Source organism: Oncorhynchus nerka, linkage group LG10 (assembly GCF_034236695.1).
Source record: "Oncorhynchus nerka isolate Pitt River linkage group LG10, Oner_Uvic_2.0, whole genome shotgun sequence".
NCBI lineage: Eukaryota > Metazoa > Chordata > Actinopteri > Salmoniformes > Salmonidae > Oncorhynchus > Oncorhynchus nerka.
The window spans coordinates 95,974,494-95,997,384 of NC_088405.1; the positions used below are offsets into that span (position 1 = coordinate 95,974,494).

The 22,891-nt window shown below is 43.1% G+C and overlaps 2 protein-coding genes, 1 long non-coding RNA gene and 4 other non-coding genes across 8 annotated transcripts; 5 read left to right on the top strand and 2 right to left on the bottom strand.

Annotated features, from left to right (window-relative positions):
* Nucleotides 1-40: 40 nt before the first annotated feature.
* Nucleotides 41-5,114, bottom strand: camlg (calcium modulating ligand). The gene is made up of 4 exons (XM_029671853.2): nucleotides 4,458-5,114; nucleotides 2,185-2,651; nucleotides 1,961-2,026; nucleotides 41-1,830 (listed from the first exon to the last, which is right to left on the bottom strand). The coding sequence occupies exons 1-4, from the start codon at nucleotides 4,594-4,596 to the stop codon at nucleotides 1,630-1,632; spliced, it is 873 nt and encodes a 290-aa protein (XP_029527713.1). The 5' UTR covers nucleotides 4,597-5,114; the 3' UTR covers nucleotides 41-1,629.
* A 1,837-nt stretch (nucleotides 5,115-6,951) lies between these two features.
* LOC115136255 (uncharacterized) lies at nucleotides 6,952-10,426 on the top strand. The gene is made up of 8 exons (XR_003864588.2): nucleotides 6,952-7,750; nucleotides 8,016-8,077; nucleotides 8,373-8,414; nucleotides 8,675-8,727; nucleotides 8,957-9,013; nucleotides 9,344-9,382; nucleotides 9,619-9,658; nucleotides 10,174-10,426. It is a non-coding gene; the product is annotated as an uncharacterized LOC115136255 (long non-coding RNA).
* Nucleotides 8,484-8,558, top strand: LOC115136554 (small nucleolar RNA SNORD65). Its single transcript, XR_003864663.1, has one exon. It is a non-coding gene; the product is annotated as a small nucleolar RNA SNORD65 (small nucleolar RNA).
* Nucleotides 8,798-8,873, top strand: LOC115136553 (small nucleolar RNA SNORD65). Its single transcript, XR_003864662.1, has one exon. It is a non-coding gene; the product is annotated as a small nucleolar RNA SNORD65 (small nucleolar RNA).
* On the top strand, nucleotides 9,202-9,279 carry LOC115136555 (small nucleolar RNA SNORD65). Its single transcript, XR_003864664.1, has one exon. It is a non-coding gene; the product is annotated as a small nucleolar RNA SNORD65 (small nucleolar RNA).
* LOC115136552 (small nucleolar RNA SNORD65) lies at nucleotides 9,458-9,533 on the top strand. Its single transcript, XR_003864661.1, has one exon. It is a non-coding gene; the product is annotated as a small nucleolar RNA SNORD65 (small nucleolar RNA).
* Nucleotides 10,427-14,028: 3,602 nt separating the features above from the next.
* On the bottom strand, nucleotides 14,029-22,004 carry LOC115136256 (uncharacterized). Of its 2 annotated transcripts, XM_029671854.2 has the most exons (3): nucleotides 21,625-22,004; nucleotides 19,253-19,357; nucleotides 14,029-18,490 (listed from the first exon to the last, which is right to left on the bottom strand). In XM_029671854.2, exons 2-3 carry the CDS (start codon nucleotides 19,344-19,346, stop codon nucleotides 14,769-14,771), a joined length of 3,816 nt encoding a protein of 1,271 aa, XP_029527714.1. In that variant the 5' UTR covers nucleotides 19,347-19,357; nucleotides 21,625-22,004; the 3' UTR covers nucleotides 14,029-14,768. The 2 variants fall into 2 exon arrangements, with proteins under 2 accessions (XP_029527714.1, XP_064880055.1); XM_065023983.1 differs by lacking the exon at nucleotides 21,625-22,004 and having other exon boundaries at nucleotides 19,222-19,302.
* Between the last annotated feature and the right edge of the window lie 887 nt (nucleotides 22,005-22,891).

Below are 22,891 nucleotides of genomic sequence, written 5' to 3' on the forward strand. Positions count from 1 at the left end.
CTAGGAGTTTGACTTAACAAAAGAAATCAACCAGAAACAATTTTGAAATGTTCCAAGGTTTTATTTGTTTAAACACAGCATATTCATTACAGTGTTGTTTAGCAGAACTTAAATACCACTATAAGATGCAACATTCCCATCTCTTTATCTTTGTGTTTGATATTGATTTCAATATTTCACATACAATAAATAAAGCATGAATAAAGCATTTACCTTAAACAAAATTATAATTTTCAAAATTATGAAAATGAATCAAGCCGTTCTGACAAACAAGAACACACCAATGAAGTCACGAAAAAAAAAGAAAATCTCACACCAACTAAAATAATTAGTGCCATGTAGGATGAGGGGAGGCAGGTAGCCTAGTGGTTAGAGTGTAGGGGGGTTAGGTAGTCTAGTGGTTAGAGTGTAGGGGAGGCAGGTAGTCTAGTGGTTAGAGTGTAGTGGCGGCAGGTAGCCTAGTGGTTAGAGTGTAGAGGGGGTAGGTAGCCTAGTGGTTAGAGTGTAGGGGAGGCAGGGTAGCCTAGTGGTTAGAGTGTAGTGGCGGCAGGTAGCCTAGTGGTTAGAGTGTAGAGGGGGTAGGTAGCCTAGTGGTTAGAGTGTAGGGGAGGCAGGGTAGCCTAGTGGTTAGAGTGTCGTGGCGGCAGGGTAGCCTAGTGGTTAGAGCGTAGTGGCGGCAGGGTAGCCTAGTGGTTAGAGTGTAGTGGCGGCAGGTAGCCTAGTGGTTAGAGCGTTGGACTAGTAACCAAAAGGTTGCTAGATCGAATCCCCGAGTTGACAAGGCAGTTAAACCCACAGTTCCTAGACCGTCATTGAAAATAAGAGTTTGTTCTCAACTGACTTGCCTTGTTAAATACATTGTTTTTGTTTGTTTAATTAACAGATGATGTAGCATGCCACAGAAAGACTGTATTAGTGAGGCTGGGATAACTAGGAGAGCAATACATGACATTTCCACAAATCAGACTTATTCAGCACAGATAATAAACAAGCTTATAAGACCCCACCGCCCGACACTGAATAGCAGTGACAAAACACACTTTCCAAAAAGACAATCCTAAGCAATCGTTCTCCCTAGTTCAGATGACACAATTGACCTCTTTTAATAAGAGCTTGCACATGTATAGATAAAGTCAACCATGTCTTTAAAGCATAAAAGGGTGCAAAAACAAAACACTGGAAGACAAGTGCTTCTCCTGTCTTCCATACGAGATCGATTAATTCACTTGAAACAAACAAAATCGCAAAGAAACTGAACCACTTATGTAAACACTGTAGGGAGCTACTTAAACAGTAACTTAAAAGCAGCTCCTATGGACAAGATTAATATGTAAGATGTTTAAATATACAACAGATAGGTGCAGTGACATGTGTTGTTTAGTGGATAGTAAGAGGGCCAGAACACAAATGCATGTTATGTTACCTTGTTCAACCAGTAAGTTCTGTCTTCCTCTCTTATCCACCTGCAGACCCTGCACCACGAACACCCTCCCCTATGGGGTGTACTGACTCAGGATGGGACATGGTTGGGAGGTAGGGTGAAGGATCACTATCAGGGGTCATGCCCTCCTCTGTCACCCAGAGAGAGGGTGACATTTACAGCGCCATAGCACGGCGACCTCCAGTCCATCAGGGAGTATCAGTCTCTTCTGAACTAAGCAACAGCAGGATCTCGTGACTGAGGATGAAGGTGAAGAAGTAGACACAGAGGTCGGCGAAGACGTCAGCCATCTTCCTGTAGGTGTCCATGAAGCGGTTGATGACCTCAGCGGGGATCCCAGACAGCAGGAGGGCGGCGGTCAGCACTGTGGTCTGCATCTTCTTCTCAACCTGGAGGAAAGTTATTACACATTTATGTATGTATCATAATACTGCACAGGATATGACCTCATACATCTGGCCCATGTGTTATAGCTGTGCTCCATTCACTACATAGTAACGGTGTAGATGTATCTCAAACCTTTGGAAAATACTTGTACAACCCCATGTAGGCCAGTTCGAGGGTGAGAAATGGTGCGAATATGGACTGCAAAAAGAAAAGAGTACAACCTAGTTAGTGAAATGCTACAGGTCTACTCTCATATCACAATCAGTGCAGACGAATCGAAGACAGAATAGGTCCGTGGTATTGAACAAATTCAAAAACCTCAGGGGAAGATGCAACACTTTTCTGATCCGACTCACCAGATACTTGCAGACAAAACCTCGGACAAAGATGGCGAGGAGGACACTGCCGACAAGCCTGAAGAGCCTGAAGGAGTCCAACTCTTCTGGGTCTGACCCGGCTGCATCCTGGGCCTGATTCTCATTGGCCAGTTGGCCTCTGAGCTTCATGGCGTCATCAAAGCGGGATAAATACTTCTGCAACCCTCTGCGTGGGGATTCGGAATGGCTGGGCTCATCAGCTGCCAGCTGGGCCTCTCCCCGTGGCCTTTGTCGGACCCCTGGAGTCACATCCTTGTCTACACCCAGCACCTCGCTGCTGTCTGGCAGGGGAGAGCCTTTCCTCTCTGGAAGATCGCTGTGGGGGTGGCTGCTGCCTACTGCCTCTGGGAGGAATGGAGACAGTCTTGGGGATGAGGATGCTGACCACGGCTTGTTCCTGTCCAAGTCCAGGTGGAACCTAGGCTCTGTGACACGACTTGACGCTCCTGTATGAGACGGCATTGTCAGTTTAATGGATTAGGCTAACTAGACTTCTCTGTGAAGTGAGATACGAACATAGAGATTCTATATATGGATATACACAGTACCAGAATCTTTTTCAAGAGTTCCTTTATTTTTTACTATTTTCTACATTGCAGAAATAGTGAAGACATCAAAACTATGAAATAACACATGGAATCATGTAGTAACCCCCCCCCAAAAAAAGTGTTAAATCAAATTATATTTTAGATGATTTTAGATTCTTCAAAGTAGCCACCCTTTGCCTTGATGACAGCTTTACACACTCTCGGCATTCTCTCAACCAGCTTCACCTGGAATGCAGGTCTTGAAGGAGTTACCACATATGCTGAGCACTTGTTGGATGCTTTTCCGTCACTCTGTGGTCCAACTCATCCCAAACCATCTCAATTGGGTTGAGGTCGGGTGATTGTGGAGGCCAGTTCATCTGATGCAGCATTCCCCTTCTTGATCAAATAGCCCTTAAACAGCTTGGAGGTGTGTTGGGTCATTGTCCTGTTGGAAAAACAAATGATAGTCCCACTAAGTGCAAACCAGATGGAATGGCGTATATCGCTGCAGAATTCTGTGGTAGCCATGCTGGTTAAGTGTGCCTTGAATTCTAAATAAATCAGTGTCACCAGCACTGTCACACATCCTCCTCCATGCTTCACGGTGGGAACCACACATGCAGAGATCATCATTCACCTACTCTGTGTCTCACGAAAGACACAGCGGATGGAACCAAAAATCTCAAAATATGGACTCATCAGACCAAAGGACAGATTTCCACCGGGCTAATGTCCATTGCTCATTTTTCTTGGCCCAAGCAAGTCTCTTCTTCTTATTGGTGTCCTTTAGTAGTGGTTTCTTTGCAGCAATTCGACCATTAAGGCCTGATTCACGCAGTCTCGTCTGTTGAGATGTGTCTGTTACTTGAACTCTTTTGAAGCATTTATTTGGGCTGCAATCTGAGGTGCAGTTAACTCTATTGAACTTATCCTCTGCAGCAGAGGTAACCCTGGGTCTCCCTTTTCTGTGGCGGTCCTCATGAGAGACAGTTTCATCATAGCGCTTGATGGGTTTTGCGACTTCACAAATGTTCCACATTAGGTGACCTTCATGTCTTAAAGTAATGATGGACTGTCGATTCTCGTTGCTTATTTGAGCTGTTCTTGCCATAATATGCACTTGATCACCCCTACCATGTCTCAACACAACTGATTGGCTGAAACGCATTTAAGGAAATAAATTCCTCAAATGAATCATGAAGCTGCTTGAGCGTGTGCAAAGCTCTCAAGACAAAGGGTGGCTACTTTAAAGAAATCCAAAATATATTTGAGATTCTTCCACACTTTTTGGTTACTACACGATTCCATGTGTTATTTAATCATTTTGATGTCTTCACTATTATTCTACAATGTAGAAAATAGTAAAATAATGAACGCTTGAATGAGTAGGTGTCCAAACTTTTGACTGATAATAATATATATATATATAAAAATGCACATTTATATTAGTAAGCTTTTTTATATATTACAGAAAGGCACTGAATTGTCATGACTACAGTACATTCCACACTGACGCAAGGTTTCTCTTCAACTCACTGCACCATTATGGTCCCTAGCTAGCTCAGTTAAGTGTGTACTGTGCAGCTAACATTTAGATGGTAACAAGCTACCGTTAGTTGCCAGTTTCGATGGTAGAGCTGCAAGCTAATAAACTAACAGGCAATGCAATCTGCTTGTCTGATCAGCCAGCAAACCATTTACCATCAGTTAGATTTTCCTTACCGTTCTTTTCAGCTTCAGCTTTGGTGAAACCCACGATTCTGTTCATTCGGTCTTCGGAATTCATGAGCAATTTTCGCCTCCGAATTTCTGCTCTTCTTTGTGCAGCAGAAAGACTAGTTTTCTCTTCGGGGGCGTCCATAGTTTCAGAAATAATACGATTATTTGATATATAAGACACACTATTTTCTGATCTGTGTAACCGTGCACACAAATCCTTAGATTATTACAACAGAGAACAGCGAACACTAAGTGGGACACGTCATAATGGGCCCTTTTGTCTGTGTAAGTGCGCACGTTGATGATCTCATTCCGCGTTCACGTCCTACCGGAAACTCTGAATATCCGAGTTCAAATTAATTTAAGTTATTTGCTTAGAGATTCTTCTTTTTCTTTTTGGTGTGAATTTCCGGCAGACGAGGTGCTGTGTTATGTATTTCTGCCTTTCGCAGATCGGAGTGTGGATTGCACATTTTGGTCACAAGAAAAGGGGAAAGGCAGAAATACACATTTGAAATTTTTTAATTGCACCACCATCTAACCCTGCACCAAAACATAACAGGAGGCTGCTGAGGGGAGAACGGCTCATAATAATGTCCGGAACGGAGCAAATGGAATGGGATCAAACATCTGGAAATCATGTTTGATGTATTGGTAACCATTACACTATTTCCAATCCAGTCATTACCACAAGCCCATTCTCCCCAATTAAGGTGTCACCAACCTCCTGTGGAGCCTCCACTATCCCCCCCAAAAACAACCACCCATCCCACTACTTTGGGCCTAAATGATCCTACACCAGGCCGTCGGACTGGGAGGATGGAACCCCTTCTTTCAAAACTCCCTGTAGATCATCTGCACTAAAATGTCACACCTGAATGTTTCTCTGCTGCTTCAACTACCTCATCTATCTTCTGTGCTTTCCGCTCCATCAGTGCAGTGCAGTTGATCACCATGGCTATAAACGCAAGAAATACTAAAACTCATCCCTTCTGGCTCTCCCTCTCTTCAAGCCTACTCACCACTTGAATCCCTCACCCTTTGGCTATCCTCTACGGTCCTTACTGCTTCAGCATAATGAAACCTTCTTCCCCACTCAAACTCTGGAAATCTCAACTTGTCTCTCTCGTACAGGGCACTTCGGATCTCCAGCTGCATGTGTGCCCTCCACAGTTTACCCAAAGTGCTTTCCCAACCCCATCTTCACACTGCCCTCTGACTATGCTCTCCTGAGAACAAACCAAGTGGAGTTACTTTTAGGACTCCCGAGTGGCGCAGCAGTCTAAAGGCACTGCATATTGAAAGCATCACTACAGACCCTGGTTCAATTCCAGGCTGTATTCCAACCGGCTGTGATTGGGCGTCCCATAGGGCGGTGCACAATTGGCCCAGTGTCATCCAGATTAGGGTTTGGCCAGGGTAGACTGTCATTGTAAATCAGAATTAGTCCGTAATTGACTTGCCCAGTTAAAAAAATAGCAGGTAGAAACTCTATATCAAAGCTCAACAAGGACAGGGTATTCTGCATCTCACGAAATGCTGGGCATCACAAGCACCTGCTCCGGAGAGCAAAGCAAGACACAGGTTGACACCCGGAACACGTGATGCGGAGCACCTGCTGCCTCTGGACGGACGATGCGCAAAATAAATCAACACAATTCCATTTCCCGAGACTTTGACAAATGTAACAGTTCCCAGTTTGTTCATCACCCAGCTTCATACAACATATGTGTCGGCCAAAAAAACATGGATCCACTTTCTGCAAAAAATCTCACTCCTAACGGTCCATAATCATTTCTGGTTTGTTCATCGGGGCAAAGCTAGGAAGTCTCCACCACACCCGTTGCCACAGGTAAGGTCGACCTCATCTTGGTCAGGCTCAACTTCAGAGCAATTATTACTACCGGCTGACTCCACCTCGAGATCCTTACGGTTCTCAAGAGAGTAGGTAAAAGTAACTCCACTTGGTTTGTACTCAAGAGATGTCCTCGTGTCATCACACTCCCTACCTTCCTCCCCACCCTACAGACTCCCTACCTTCCTCCCCACCCTACAGACTCCCTACCTTCCTCCCCACCCTACAGACTCCCTACCTTCCTCCCCACACTACATTTACATTTACATTTAAGTCATTTAGCAGACGCTACAGACTCCCTAACTTCCTCCCCACCCTACAGACTCCCTACCTTCCTCCCCACCCTACAGACTCCCTACCTTCCTCCCCACACTACATTTACATTTACATTTAAGTCATTTAGCAGACGCTACAGACTCCCTAACTTCCTCCCCACCCTACAGACTCCCTACCTTCCTCCCCACCCTACAGACTCCCTACCTTCCTCCCCTATAGACTAGAGGAGCTTACTATTAGTCGATTCTGGGAAACTCGGAACTCATGTTTCTTCAACGAACTTCCAAGTCAGATATGTCCGAGTTTCGATGAGCACATGAACGTGTCATCACCCTTTCAATATAATGCCCGGAGACCAATGGTGCGTTCTTGACAACTCGGAACTTGAGCACATGGACGTGTCATCACCCTTTCAATATAATGCCCGGAGACCAATGGTGCGTTCTTGACAACTCGGAACTTCAACCTAGCTCGGAATTCGGGAATCTCCAACCTCCGAATTCAGTGCGTTCAAAACAATTGGGAGCTAATAAAAAACGATTTCTGACTGGAAAAATGAGTTTTGAACGGTCATCCAACTTGGAATTACTAGTCGTAAACTCGGGCGTCATGCCGCTTTCAAAACAACTGGGAACTCTGGATAAAATTAGCTCGGACTGGGAAAAATAATTTTGAATGGTCATCTAACTCGGAATTCCAAGTCGGAACTCTTTCTACGTCGTGATTTGACCTCGTTTTTTTCCCGAGTTCCCAGTTGTCTTGAAAGCGCCATCGTCATAGAACTCCGACTTCTCTGACATGAAGGTCACTGGACGTCCCGATCCTAAGATCCCCCTCCCCATTCTGAGCTCGTTTTTTCCGAATCCCCAATTCGCTTGAATGCACCAAACGTTTATATAGAGCAAAAGACTGGCCAGCCACATGCTTGCTCATTCGATTAGTCTTGTGATCGACCTGAAGACGCTTTTCTCAATGTCGAAGTTATGGCTTAGAAATGCTTCATTGGTGTTTAACGTTAGTTATTGGTACACTGCTGCCACTTGAGTCTTGCAATGCTCCTGAACTGGTCATTAACTCCAAGTAGCTAGTTTGGTAGTTGTGGAGGGTTTGGGCCTTGCAGAACCATGCACGTGGGGAACTGGAGAAACGTAAAACCATTCCGGGGGTAAGTTTATGTTTATCGCGGATGTTACTGAATTAACTGCTAATGCATAACTAACGTGGTCGATTTTTGACAATTTATGGATGTGATCTAGTAAGACGAAGATTCCTAAACTGTTAGCCATCTGATTCACGAACACGGAAAACCAGTTTACGCAATGGGAAAACCAGTTTACGCGTTTAGTTGGCTAAATTAGCTAGTCCACACATTTTTGAAATGCAAGTTTTGTTAGTCTTCATGCATTAACCAAATTGTACATTCGTTTTAGATTCGGGAGCCCACTCCTGGACCTGGCCAGGGCGGTATGAACTGGAGCATTGCACATGGCTGGTAAATTCACCCGGCTATTGAGGCCTGACTAGTAATGTCTAGTTGGGTATTCAATGGCAAATTGTTTTTAATTTTAAACCAATTGGTGTCTAGTCCTCTGATCAATGATTTTGAATAGGCACCATGGCCACAGCTGGCAGTGATGGAAATATTGAATGGGAAGAGTTTGATGCAACAACTGATGATTTCAACTACTTCTGAGCAACAGCTGTGTTAAGAGATCTTCAGCCATGTTCAGGAGATAATTGTTTTCATATCGATTCTCATAACCCCCTTGTGATTTTGTTTTGAACAGGAGTGATACCGCCCCAATGAGTTGATGACTAGAAGACTCAAGGTAAGACTACCACACCCATTTCACCTAGACTTCACTTTGACATTTTATCGTGGTATCTGTCTAGTCTCGTTGTGATGAATACTAAACTGAAAACAGCTGGAATTACCGTCAGGATGTTTAGTGGTGATATTTGGTTTTCTGAACCTGACCTGGCAGTTACTTTAATATTCTACTTTAGTTTCTTCCCCACTCTTTGAGCTGCTTCTGACTAGATGATAGTATTCATATTCTCATAACCCTTGTGATTTTGTTTTTAACAGGTGTTAAACCACCCCAATAATGGGTTGATGGCAAGTAGACTTCTCCTGGTAAGGTAAGCCTATCACGCTGGCGAAAGCCAACACCCTCACCTGTCCCATTCTCAGGGTAGCTGTCATTTTGTGTTGTGATGAATACTAAAACTGAAAACAGCTGGAATTACCGTCAGATTGTACAGTGGTGATATTCGGTTTTCTGAACATGACCTGGCTCCGACTGGAAAAATTGGAACTTGCCTATATAACATTATCACGTATTGTAATCTTAGATTCTCTACTTTTCAGGTGGTGTCCCTTTGAATAACATACCTGAAAGTTCTCCCTGGACTGGACCTGTGGACAGTAAGGACATTCACTCTGGGCTCAAGCTGCCTTAGCTTGGTCACCTGTGTTTATGCTAAAAATAATAAGTGGGTTAACTGCCTGTTCAGGGGCAGAATGACAGATTTGTACCTTGTCAGCTCAGGGATTTGAACTTGCAACCTTTCGGCTACTAGTCCAACTCTAATCACTAGGCTACCCTGCTGCCCCTATGATGAGTACTAAAAGTGAAAATAGCTGGACTTACCTGCAAATTGTATAGTGGTGACATTTGAGCGTTTTTTAATTTGACAACTCTAGGTTTCTTTCAACTAATTATTTATTCATTTTCCATCTTCCTCGTCTGTTCAGTTGCCCCTTGCTGATTCTCAGCTCCCATCGATACTTCAGGTGAGTAGTCACTTTCACTATCTGTGAAACCCTATTCTAGATCTATGCTGTGTTTCTTTATGGGTCCTGGTGTGGTAATGATGAATACTAAACTGAAAACAGCTGGAATTACCGTCAGAATGTTTAGTGGTGATAATTCGGTTTTCTGAACACATCAAGTGGCAGTTATTGACTTGACCAGAGTTCAATTTATTAAAATGGGAATTAACTCTTTAACAATACTCATACATTTTCAGATTCTCTTCCAAGATGGCCGGCGCTTCCTTTCTTCCTCTGGTAACTTGCCACAGAACTGCCACTAGAGGCCAGTGTTAAGATCAACAATTGATCTTACACATATATCCTGAGGGCACAATTTCTGCAGCAGCCCTGACTTTAAATGTTATAATAAATACTATGGATAATAAAATGATCAGCACAATAGTTTATTGATCTCTCCAAAGCCTTAGATACTGTTGATCATTCCTTATTGCATGGACTCCTTTAATGGGTTGGGTGAAGCAGCATTTAACTGGTTCCATAAGTACCTGACTGATAGGACTTCATGTATTACTGCTGATGGTCTACGATCTCTCTGCAGTTCCTCACGGTTTTGTTTTTATGAATGTTTAATTCTACTGACGTGATGGTAAAATAATGGTACAGACCCTGCTTGTGGAGGGTTGTTTTTAGACTTGTCTTTGATTTTCATTGAAATGTTTGTTCTGTATGGTAGGAAATTAAATAATATATGATCATATATTCTTGATACATTTAATATTGTTATACATTTTTTTTACCTCCTTTTTCAGGAAGTGATCAACTGGAAGAAAGGAGTTGTGTGGTAGCCCATATGGGACTCACCTGGGACATGGATGCCTGAAGACCCAAGGCTCAACATTGTTAATAAATATCACCTGAGCAGCAGTGTGCAGTGGTTTCCTTTGTCTTTTCCATGTGTGTTCTGCTTTGTTTATTTGAGGTTTTGCTGACTAATGGTGTTTGTCTGTGACTATAGAAAAGACAGTCATTCTTTTTAACTTCAATAAATCGGTTTTAACCATGGGTCTTTGTTTATCTGCAGTTAACTTGTGCATGAATGTGAAATAATCCTGTGATTTATATGTCAGGTAAGCAATGAATTTATTAACATGGGTGCAGGAGTTGGCCCAGAATGCTGAATAACATTGCACGGCCCTGGTCCGCAAAGGACCCCGGTATAGGATTGTACAAATCGACAGTTTTGAAGTCAAATGGCAAATTGTTCACCTCGCAGAAGGAGGGGATCTTAAATTTTAAAAAGGTAACTAGGCAAGTCAGTTAAGAACAAATTCTTATTTTCAATGACTGCCTTGTTCTGGTGTAGAATGATTATGTATCTTGTCAGCTCGGATTTGAACTTGCAACCTTTCGGTTACTAGTCCAACACTAGCCACTAGGCTACCCTGCCGCCTCTACGCGCTAACCACTAGGCTACCCTGCCGTATGGAAGAGGATTAGCATTTAATAGAGCTGAGCTGTAGAAACAGGGTGACCAATGATGTGAGATTCCAGCTAAACCTGCCCAAGTTCATCTTGACCTACCAGAATACCAAAATGTTTTCCACTGTCAAGGAGGCTCAAGACTTCTTTGAGGAAAAACATTAAGCCCAGAAGACATGGGGAGGAGCTGATTGGCTCAATATTCAGGTATGGTATCCATGCACAAACAGAACTAAGCCTATGGTTATGATGCTTCCCTCCATAGGATGAGAACAGCCCTCAGTTTGGTAAAAGGAACACACTTGCATAACATTGGACTAATTAGTGTGAAGATCTATATTTGACTGCATTTCTTGTGCAAGCCCCTGTCTAATTTGGTTGGTTTAGAGCATGGCTCTCCGGCGCAGTTCCTGGAGAGCTACTGTCCTGTAGATTTGTTCCAACCCCAGTTTTATCTGACCTGATTCAGTTTATCAACCAGCTAATTATTTGAATTGGGTGCTCTAGATTAGGGTTGGGGCAAAATCCTACAGGACAGTAGCTCGCCAGCAGGATGGATAGTCCCGGTATAAAGCACAAAGGCTTAATACAAATTTAGGGTACATTTTATGTTTCATTTAAACCCATATTGATAATGAGGCTAATGGATCTAGAGCTAATAATCCTTTGCAGAGGACAACAGCGGAGAAGTGGCTACTCTTAGCACACAAGTAGTGAACCTACACAAGCTACTGTGGAATCCACGGATGCCGCTCTGACCTGGTGGAAGTTTTGCCTGCCGTGTCGGCTCTCCACAGCCGACTGTCCGGGAACTCTGCAGGGATCCCTTCCCAATGGGGTCTCCCCCGTCCCTGGAGACGAGTTAATAGGATGCTCCTGAATGACTTGGATGTCACTCACCGTGGAAGTCGATAACAGCGACCTCTGGCAACAGGGGCCCACCTTGGCGAAGTTAAGTCAGGGCCGGACACGGACTAGAAATGGCTTCGCCGCCCTGGATTAAGAGGTTCCGGTGCCTTATTCCCTGGGGGCTAAGACTCCGGTCATTCATCATTCACAATGGATACTACAACTCGTTCGGGTCCATCGGGCGCCACCGCCCTTCGGTCCTCAAGGGGTTTGCGAAACCACTCAAGGTGAAAGAACCAGCTGTTGTCATTGGCAGCTCTATGGTAATCAACATCTTGGTTCCTGGGGGCAAAAACCCTGTGCTGTCTTGTAGCATGAGTACAGGACATAAAAAAGCCTACTTCCGACCGTTCTGCGACAACTGAAGCTGCCGTAGTCCATGTAAGTTCAAACAATAGGAGGGCTCGGTGTAACAGTATAACTTTAGACCGTCCCCTCCCCCATACCCGGGCGCGAACCAGGGACCCTCTGCACACATCAACAACAGTCACCCACGAAGCATCGTTACCCATCGCTCCGCTCCACAAAAGCTGCAGCCCTTGCAGAGCAAAGGGAACCACTACTTCAAGGTCTCAGAGCAAGTGACGTCACCGATTGAAACACTATTTGTTTCGTGCACCACCGCTAACTAAGCTAGCGTTTCACATCCGTTAGATCGGCACTGCTGAAATTGGATTACCCCTTAAGGATCTCTTCAGGATCGGTGTCCCACCCATGGGACGGTTGAGCTAACGTGCACTAATGTGATTAGCAAGACGTAATGAACAAGATCATTTCCCGGGACATAGACATGTCTTATATGGACAGAAAGCTTAAACTCTTGTTAATCTAACTGCACTGTCCAATTTACAGTAGCTGTTACAGTGAAAACATACCATGCTATTGTTTGAGAGTGCACAGTTATGTACTTGAAAATATATATATTGACCACCTTGAGTGGTTTTGCAAAGGCACATTTGGGCAGACCTGATACATTTTGAACATAAATACAATGGTTAATTGGATCAGTTTAAACCGTTGCACACACACTGCTCCCATCTAGTGGCCAAAATCTAACTTGCGCCTATAGTCCTAAATCAGATAATGGCCTTTCTCTTGCATTTCAAAGATACAAAATAAGACAAACGCATGTTTGTTTCATTACCTTTTACCAGATCTAATGTGTTATTCTCCTACATTAATATCACATTTCCACAAACTTCAAAGTGTTTCCTTTCAAATTATACCAAGAATATGCATATCCTTGCTTCAGGTCCTGAGATACAGGCAGTTAGATTTGGGTATGTCATTTTAGGCAAAAATTTAAAAGAAGGGCCCGATCCTTAAGAGGTTTTAAATATTCAGACCCTTTGCCATGAGACTCGATATTGATAATTCTTGAGATGTTTCTACAACTTGATTGTAGTCCACCTGTGGAAAATTCAATTGATTGGACATGATTTGGAAAGACGCACACACCTGTCTATATAAGGTCCTACAGTTGACAGTGCGTGTCAGAGCAAACACCAAGCCATGAGGTCGAAGGAATTGTCCGTAAAGCTCAGAGACAGGATTGTGTCGAGGCACATATCTGGGGGAGGGTACCCAAAAAATGGTTGCATCATTGAAGGTCCACTAGAACACAATGGCCTCCATTCTTAAATGGAAGACGTTTGGAACCACCAAGACTCTTCATAGAGCTTGCCGCCCGGTCAAACTGAGCAATCAGGGGAGAAGGGCATTGGTCAGAGAGGTTACCAAGAACCAGATGGTCGCTCTGACAGCGCACTGGAGTTCCTCTGTAGAGATGGTTGTCCGTCTGGAAGATTCTCTCATCTCTGCAGCACTCCACCAATCAGGCCTTTATGGTTAAAGGGGCAGACGGAAGCCACTCCTCAGTAAAAGACAATTGATAGCCCACTTGGAGTTTGCCAAAAGGCACCTAAAGACTCTCAGACCATGAGAAACAAGATTCTCTGGTCCGTAGGAAACCAATATTGAACTCTTTGGCCTGAACAAATTCTTATTTTCAATGACGGCTTAGGAACAGTGGGTTAACTGCCTGTTCAGGGGCAGAACGACAGATTTGTACCTTGTCAGCGCGGGGGTTTGAACTTGCAACCTCCCGGTTACTAGTCCAACGCTCCAACCACTAGGCTACCCATATATTAAGCATTGACAAATGCTTAATATATGATAGAACAACAAACACGGCCATGAATGTAGTGTTTTATGTCGCATGATTTTGGACAAATTTGTCAAGACACCAACCATGAAAAAGGGTTAAACAGAGTTGGTTAAATTAACTTGTGAATTTTATTGAATGTTTCTTATATCAATTACTTATCAACAGCTGTATCTGTCAGTTGTCCACCACAGGAAATCATCACTGGTACTCTAGTTTATAGAATGACCCTTAGGCAATGTCAGAGGTGCTACTTCTGTTGTAGCTGTCAAATCAGCAAGCGTTTCCCAGCGTTATACCGATACCTATCGCGGACATTGCCATTCGATACACTGAGACGCATTATTAGAAATCCCATGCATTCGTTTGACAAGTTTGAACATAGGAATGTGTGTTGTAATACACAGTACACCTCCATTAGGATCATATCAATCCTTACTCCTTATTTTAAGTTATGTTCTTCTTATTTGAGTGTCTATATAGCCTACACTTGCTAGTTCTGAACTTCTAGCACCGGTAGGATGGGTGTGGCTTTGTGATAATGACCACAAGAAAAGCTATTAAGGGATTTGATGCAGTTACACCTCTCACATTGCCTGATCAAAGACAAAGATTTTCTATAGAGTTCTGATTTAATCTAGGACCTCATTTTTGTTCAGTTACCTTGGGGTGGACAAATTAACATAAGGCTTTACACGAGGCTAAGAGTCTTAATACAAATCCAATGAACCCCACATCTCAGTTGGACGTTCCCAACCAACGCAAACGTTCCGACTACGTTGGGAAGCTTAATGTTCAAAATGGAGACCCAATTTGGTGTCCAGATAATGTTATCAGGACAACATCCCCGGCTTATGTTGGAACCTCCTGCCCTCTATCTTCTTTATCATTTAAGAATGATCTCTCATTTGGGAGTAAAGCTTCTCCTTTTGCAATCTTGTCCAGAATGTCAGACTCTTCCTTTATTTTCTTCAACCCAACGATCCGATCCTCGAAGCCTGGCTTGTGTTCGTCCTCCTCTGTGCGAATGAGTATGTCAATGTACTCCATAGTGGAGAGAGAGCTTGGCTTCAGTGCAACATCATTAAGTCTCTTGAGACAGTCAGAAGACTGCGTGATCAAATTCATCAGCGCGTCCTGGATCATGTGAAACTCATCCTCAAGCTTATCCAGCATCTCCTTGGTTTCCATAGACTTGCCCCACGCCTTCATGAAGTTGTCCTTCAGTTCTTGGATAGTCTTTTTCTCAGTCTTTGTTTCATATGTCAACAAGACTTGTTCCCTGTCGTGGTCAGTGGAAGTGCATTTTGCTGGACATATGGTGCAGTTGCCATCATCATCCATCACGGCACAACTGTTGATGTCATCCTCCATTGGGAGGAAGCAGCAGGTGTGACATGTGAAATTGCAGATCTTGCAGTTTGTTGCAAAGTCCTGGGATAATTTGCTTCTCTTCACCTGCAGCACATTTATCTGAGTCTCAAAATGTTGGTTCTGTTTCATGTTCTCATCCTCGTTCTCCAGACACTGTTTGAAGCTTTTGATCTCACTTAGCTTTGACAGACCTGCTGTGATCTGAGGGGTCAGGCATGTCATGGTCTTCTCCAGAAGCTCACGTTCTTCCAGCACTTTTTTTGTCAGGGTCAGATCTTTACTCTCAATGCTTTCCAGTGCTTGGAAAAATTTCTTCATCTCCTTGAAAGTTGACCTCCATTGCTCTGGACACTGGGCCTTATGATCATCATCAGAATCATCCTCTTCAGAGCTGCTCTCTGTCTCCTTTGAGAACAGAAATGAACTGTTGAATTTGAAATGGGTTGGTAGCCCCTTCTTGTCTTTCTTACAGGGCAGATTTGCAGCTTTGATGGCCTCTAGCACCGGTATGTGCTTCCCATCAACAAATGTCACAAGCATCAGGATGTTTTCAGCAACATCCTTTCCAAAGATGGACAGGATGGAATCAAAGATGTATCTCTGGGAAGGACTGAGACGAACAAGTGGTGCCTGCACTACAAAGCAGACTGCATCAATGTGATTAATCCCTAAAGGGTTACACAAGAAATCCTTCACCTTTTGGGTGACCAATTTATCATGAGCCATTCCTCTGGTGTCTCCGAACCCTGGTGTGTCAATGATGGTCAGAGAATAAGGAATCTGAAAGCCTGGCTGGTTGTAGAGCTCGTATGATGTCACAACCACAGTCTGGCTCTCAGCCTGTGACCTGTTGGTCACCTCATGGATGAGCTTAAAGCGGTAACAATCTTCCCACTTTACCCCGAGAATGTAGTTTATCATGGTATTGACCAGAGTTGTTTTTCCTGAACCTGTGGCCCCCAGAAGCAATATCACCTTGTTATTCCGTTGCTCAACTTTCCTCCCAAATCTGTACTGGTCAAAACGTTCATTTCCACCCAATTTCAGTTCCAGATTCAGCCAGTGGATTGAGGGTTTTCCGTTTTCCACCTTCTGAGATTTTTTGAGGAATTCCTCACTTTTTGCTCCGGTTGATTTGTTCGTCTTCGGTTGGGGATCAGAGACCCTAAGGGTAGTCAGCACAGTCTCAGGACTGGGTAGACTGTTCCCTGCTTTGCCACAGTTAGCAGAGACTCTGATACTGTATGCAGTGTCAGCCTCTAGTCCTTCCAGTGTACCCTCTCTAGTGGTGGTTTTGATGGTGTGCCACATCTGATTGTTTATAGCTGTTACACTCTTTCTGTATTCTACCACATAACCAATGACGTCAACATCATCTCCCACCTTGGTAGGAATGTCCCAGTTCACTCGGATACTTCCCGATTCTATCCTCTTCTCTGTGGGGGGTCCAGGAGGGCTACATGGGCGGGTCCTGACGTATTCTGTCCAGTCACTGGAGAAGCTCACACCAGGTTTACATACCGCCTTGCAGCTAAAGCGGTACTTTTTGTAAGGGTCCAAACGACTGAGGGTGACCTGGTTAGTTGTAGCACCCAATTTGACCTCGATCCACTCAGAGTCAGCCTGCTCAGCCTGGTACAAAACCTGGTACGACTCCACAGAGGTAACACCAAGGTTGGGAGGGTTGACTTGCAAGTGGACACAGTCATGCCCCAGACTCTTGATGGTGGGAACACTTGGCTTTGACGGCAGCTCAAACTGTGGACTCAAAAGTGTCCCTCTTTCATAGACATGGATGGAGGATGCGGTGAGGAGTTTGTTTGGAATTGATGCAATGCAGAATGCAAGATTTTCTCTGTCTTTGTTAGACTCTTTGAAGTCTAGGAACAGATTTATGGTTTGTCTGGTTAGGGTCGTTACCTCCCCTGAGCGAAACCACTTTTCTGCTGCAGTCTTACCGGCTGCGTTGGGGTTGTAAGGTGTCTGTGAAAAATCACTCTTAGAGTCTTCCAGCAAGTAGTTCTCCAGGACTACCAGATACTCTTCTTTCTCCTTCAAATAGGATAATGCAAAACACACTACATAATCATTAGCTTGATCAAGCACTATTCCATCCAATTCACTGCTTGAATTCACAACTTGCACCTCTTTCATTATGTCAAGGTAAGAGCTGACAACATTCATCTCTCTCTCTCTGTCGTCCAGGTACGTGATCATGAGGTCATTCTGGAATGGAGATCGTTCTTTGCTGTTGAGCATTTTGATCAGCTCTTCCTCCTCCATTCCTCCTCCTCTTATGTTGGGAAGAACCTTGCAGAGACCTTTCTGGAACACCAGCTTGTACTCTGAGCACAAGTCCCTGAATGTGTTGAGCTTGGCTTTGAGTTCAGGGAACTTGATAGCCATGTCTTCCTTCATTATGTCCTGGCATTGTACATCAGTATTGTCCAGTCCGTCCAAGATTCGCTGTGCGCGACGCACCTGGCTAACACTGATCTGCCTGACTAGCTGGGTAGCTGCAGAGTCCAGGTTTTTGAGAGGATAGAGCCAGACGGTCATGGGCACAGCATGTTCTCCGTTCTCCCCTAGCAGACGTGGCAGGCCAGCATACACCTTAATGGCATCTTCAAATGTGACAGGGTTGTTTTCTAGTGCAAAATCACCATGGAAGGTGCAGTTGAATTTATTGGCCTTTTTCTGCTCTTCCTCACTCATCTTCAAATTTCCCTGCCCTTCTATTGTAGTGAAAGGGATCTTTTTTACTGTGCACAGCAGGTTTCCCTGGATGTCCTGGTGGTTTTCTCCTGAGGAAACCTCTTGGTCAAAAACGAAGAAGGCCTGGGCTCCGTAGAGCAGGCCAGTCACCACATGGGTTGAAGAGCCCTCTTGGAAGACATTACAGTGTTTCACATTTCCTGCCCCCAGGTGGTCCATGGTCAACTGCTCGAAGCGAGTGGTAGCACGGTACTGCAGAGAAACCCTAGACTGACGCTTTGAGGTCTTTTTGTCATGGAGGAATTCAGCAGAACCCTTCACACTGACTAAGCCACAAAGAAAACTGGCCTCAAGAGATGCAGACACATTTAAAGCTTCTGACTTGTCTTCACTTGAGTCTGAAGAAATGATTTTGAAGTCAGTGTTCGGTTGTGGACGGACATTGATGTGTTTCTGCAACACCTCAGAATCCCAGAGAGTGATACCTGCAGTTTAAAGAGAATGATCAAAGAACGTTTATTGTGAAATTATAATCCAACGTGTACATCTGTAAATATTTCTATATGTAAACATGGATTCATTCAAATAACTAATTAAAGGTAAATATTGAACTCAAAGTAAATATTCTAGGTGTCAACCCATAGTTAGAAAACCTACACCTCCTACCCTCAGAAGTAAAGAATGCTCTGTAGCACCATTTGAACCAGTCTGGAAAGGGGTTCTATCTGGAGCTTCTTTCAGGTCCATTAGAACGTTTGCTCCAAATAAAAGGTGCTATTTGGAATCAGAAAGAGTTCTATCTATCTGCATTCTGTCACATGCAAGTAAATCAACAATTTTTATTAGCTGAGATGCATTTTGAGTTGGAGAAACTGTTTACATGTAAATGGTGGCAATGTCTTCAAGTTTTATGAGTGTATTAGCAGTTTGTAAATAAACTTAAAAGGTGCAGACCACCATCTACTGTGTGGAGTGTTACAGTATAGCCTGAACAGGTATAAAGCCAAGGTTGGTGATTTACTGACATCTGCAGTTATGGATTGTCTGTTCAGAAGTGCAATTCATTGGCTGACCCCTCCTGCTGATTCTTCCTAAATCCATAGTAACTACTTTAAAATGGTGAAAGCCCTCAATGGTGTTCCCCGTGTTGGAACAGTGTGCCCTCTATCCAACTCAATGGTGGAAACACTGTCAATTAATTTAAGATGATGCATACCTCCAAACCAAAGAGGAATAGTTTCCTGTACCTGGGATGAGGACATCTCTACGACAGTCATACAGCATCCCCAGCTGGAAGGGTCGGCCCAGAGCGGCTAGCTCGATGGTCTCCAAGTCAGACATGACTCAGTGTTCTGAAAACATATCAGTACTGGGGTTACTTCAGCAGCCCCGGTATTAGAACCTTTCAACAGATCATTTGGCTGTTAACAAAATTACTTGTTTTTTTTGCTCATTGCCCAGGCAATGCAGCGTGTGTAAAAATCACTGATATACAGTATGTTATGGAAACATTTGAGTCACTCACATTTTTGTCCCACAGTCTTCGGTTGGATTGTTTATTTTAATAAAGGTAATAAAATAATAACAATACTGCGCAAGTGATGTGTGGTTATGGAAACTGAGACTGAAATGTAAAAAAAATATGTAATAATAGCATCAAAAGGGTCGGTACTGGACCAAATATATCCAGGGCCGAAGCCCCGGAAGCCCAGGCCTAAATACGCCACTGGCCAACATACTTCGTCTGGTCAAGGCACATTTTGTGTTCTTTTTTGTTGATAATCCAATGTGACAATTTACCAGACAAGAGTGCCACAATTTACCCACTGATGAGGCAAGTAGTCACAAGTGACAACTCTCTATTTAACGGTTCACAACTCCGTACTGAAATAAGATATGATGATACAATGAATACAAAATATGTGCCAAGACATCCATCTTTCATTCGGTATGACATTTATACCATTGTGATGTATTGTGCCCAGTAAACGTCAAGACAGCATGAAAAGTATGACAACATACCTCTCTCTCCCCTACAACGTTAGAACGTTTCCTTATGGCACTTACAAGAGGTACAAGATCTACAGGGAATCATCCTTTAATGAATGTCTCTTTTCTCTCTCTGGCCACAACTGATTGAACTAATGTTTGATAGATTTATTGATCGTTTATAGGTGAATAAAGGTGTCTTCCTGGAAGGCAGAATTTAAAGAGGAGTCTGATAATAATATGTGCCAATGTTGATTAACCACAGACTTGATGAATATAGTTTACAGAAAACAGTTTCACATGTTCTTGTTGGATTTATTAAGTAACTGGCTTCTGGTCAAGCTTTTAACTTGTTTATGCGCTTTATCAAGCCAGGTATCGGTTATCCTCTCAAGTGGAAACGCTCTAGGAGAGAATTTGATTGTCTATCATATTCTTCCTCTGTGTCACAGATGCGATACAGTCTATTAAGTTGGCTTACTGGTAAACCTCTTAGGGGGAGAGGGTGATAAAAAGTACCATATTGGCAGCTGATTGTTATCTGTAGGTTTCCTGGAAACTGTAGTACTAGTACCCTTCTTTGTAGCAAGTACATCTAAGAAATGTATAGAGTTCATGTTATTGTCCATAGTTTAAGGAAGTCGATTGTACTCTATAGTTAAATAATTAATTTAATTTCGGGACTCGTCCAGATCATGAAGCAATCATTTATATAGCGGGTCCAATCTTTCACATGATCTTTGTAAAGATTATTTTCCAAAATAAAAATAAAAATCCTAAATAAAAATACACGAGAAATGCCACACCTCTGATTGGCAGATGAGCGCCAACCCTGATTAGAAGCACCTGTTGCTCATCTGTTCTTTACAGATGTTGTTTTGGATTAAAATAAAATTGTACCTAAACACTAAAGAAGCGTATGTCTACGCTATCCCCGATGCAGTGAAAATTACTAAAATTATGGTTCACTTTCGTTCAGTAAATTATCCACATTATTAAAGCTAGTCTGGGATTGGTTTTTGGACATTTAAATTAATGACGCAGTATAACCATCCATTTTTGAAGAATACAATTTATAAATACGTCACGAGCTTATTACCATTGTCTTACCACATTAGAACCCGAAATAAACGCTTATTTGTTTGTAAATGTAAAGAAGCAATGTATTGATTCAAAAGATGGTTAAAACTATAATGCAGATATCATGGACTGTCAGTCCTGGCATCTAGAGCACTTTATAATTTGAGAGGGGTTACATTTCCCTAGCCCCATCCCTGAGCTGTAGACCACAATAACTGGAGGCACTGACAATGTTATTTTTCAAAGATCAATTCAAGTTAGAATCTACATTTGGTGGAACAGCGCCAGCGCCTTTGATATTGTTTAGGTGATGAAACGGAGAAGAGGGGCGTCCGGCAGTGGTATTTTCTTTGCAATGATTTCCGTCCGATGGGGGGAAAAAACAGTGTTTTTTTGTTTGAAGTATCTTTATTCGTTTTTGTAATATCCCAAACGGACGTGCCAGTTTCACCAAATACGGATTGTAGCTTTATAATGATTGCCCAGTAAAGGTTTTGCTAAGCAACCATTTCAGCCTACAGTTTAAATTAAATAAGGGTTAGTAGCCTACCTTAAGTTAACGAAGCTTGCCGATGGATGTCAAACAGACAAAAATTCACAAGTAGATGTTCAAAATAGAAAAGCCAAGTATACAAAATAAATATGATTATGTTTCTCTACCAAGATGTAGACCGGGTGTTACACCCTGTTTTATAGACCAAATCACAGAGTTTCTAACCCCAGAGGCGCAACACCGCGAGACATCCAGGAACGCTTCTGAAATAGTAAACAGAACATGCCGGGGTTTGGGGCTTGAGAAGTCAATGAGAGAAGTGAAAACATCTTCATTAGTTGTTCATTTTCTCGAAATCAAAAGGCAAAACCAAGATTCGAGACAATTTCTTAAGTAGTTGAACCTGTTATTACAGCAACCTCGTGAAAGTGATGAACTGACACTATTTCATTTTCTGTCAAAAACAAGTTTATATCGAAGCAGTGCCTTTGAGTTGACGGCGTGCACATGCGCAGTTCGGCGTGAGACGAACATTAGATCCGATGACTTGCTTCTCTACGGATGAGCTCTGCTAGCCAACGTCGCCATGACATCGCCTACAACTGCTATCCGGGATTTCTATTGAAGAAGCAGTTTTACCCTATCTTCATACTGTTTTTGACCAAATCTCTCTTTCTTGTAAAACCACCCCAACACTCGTCTTGTAAATTACATGACTACAAGTTAGTCTCTGGCTGTTATACTGTAACATTGGAGACAGCTCATCAAATCAAATCAAATCAAATGTATTTATATAGCCCTTCGTACATCAGCTGATATCTCAAAGTGCTGTACAGAAACCCAGCCTAAAACCCCAAACAGCAAACAATGCAGGTGTAAAAGCACGGTGGCTAGGAAAAACTCCCTAGAAAGGCCAAAACCTAGGAAGAAACCTAGAGAGGAACCAGGCTATGTGGGGTGGCCAGTCCTCTTCTGGCTGTGCCGGGTAGAGATTATAACAGAACATGACCAAGATGTTCAAATGTTCATAAATGACCAGCATGGTCGAATAATAATAAGGCAGAACAGTTGAAACTGGAGCAGCAGCACAGTCAGGTGGACTGGGGACAGCAAGGAGTCATCATCCTAGTGGATACAGACTGCTACAATAGACTACTGGTGGTCATGGAGTTGATCTGATTAATTGTATTTCTGCTTTGTATGCTAATTTGAGTACAGTACAACTCCAGTACAATGCCCATGCACTGATGGGTGAAGGTGAATATAAACTGTATTACATTCGTTTTGAATGACATTCATGTATGTGCAGAATAACAATGTTTGT

What these genes read in the sequence shown, in the direction of transcription:
- LOC115136256 (XM_029671854.2), bottom strand. Translation starts at nt 19,346, where the DNA reads ATGTCTGACTTGGAGACCATCGAGCTAGCCGCTCTGGGCCGACCCTTC. An exon ending in TAGAGATGTCCTCATCCCAG is followed by an intron (nt 18,491 to 19,252) that starts GTACAGGAAACT and finishes TTTAAACTGCAG; the next exon opens with GTATCACTCTCTGGGATTCT.
- camlg (XM_029671853.2), bottom strand. Translation starts at nt 4,596, where the DNA reads ATGGACGCCCCCGAAGAGAAAACTAGTCTTTCTGCTGCACAAAGAAGA. An exon ending in AGCTGAAGCTGAAAAGAACG is followed by an intron (nt 2,652 to 4,457) that starts GTAAGGAAAATC and finishes CGTCTCATACAG; the next exon opens with GAGCGTCAAGTCGTGTCACA. An exon ending in GTTTTGTCTGCAAGTATCTG is followed by an intron (nt 2,027 to 2,184) that starts GTGAGTCGGATC and finishes TTCTTTTTGCAG; the next exon opens with TCCATATTCGCACCATTTCT.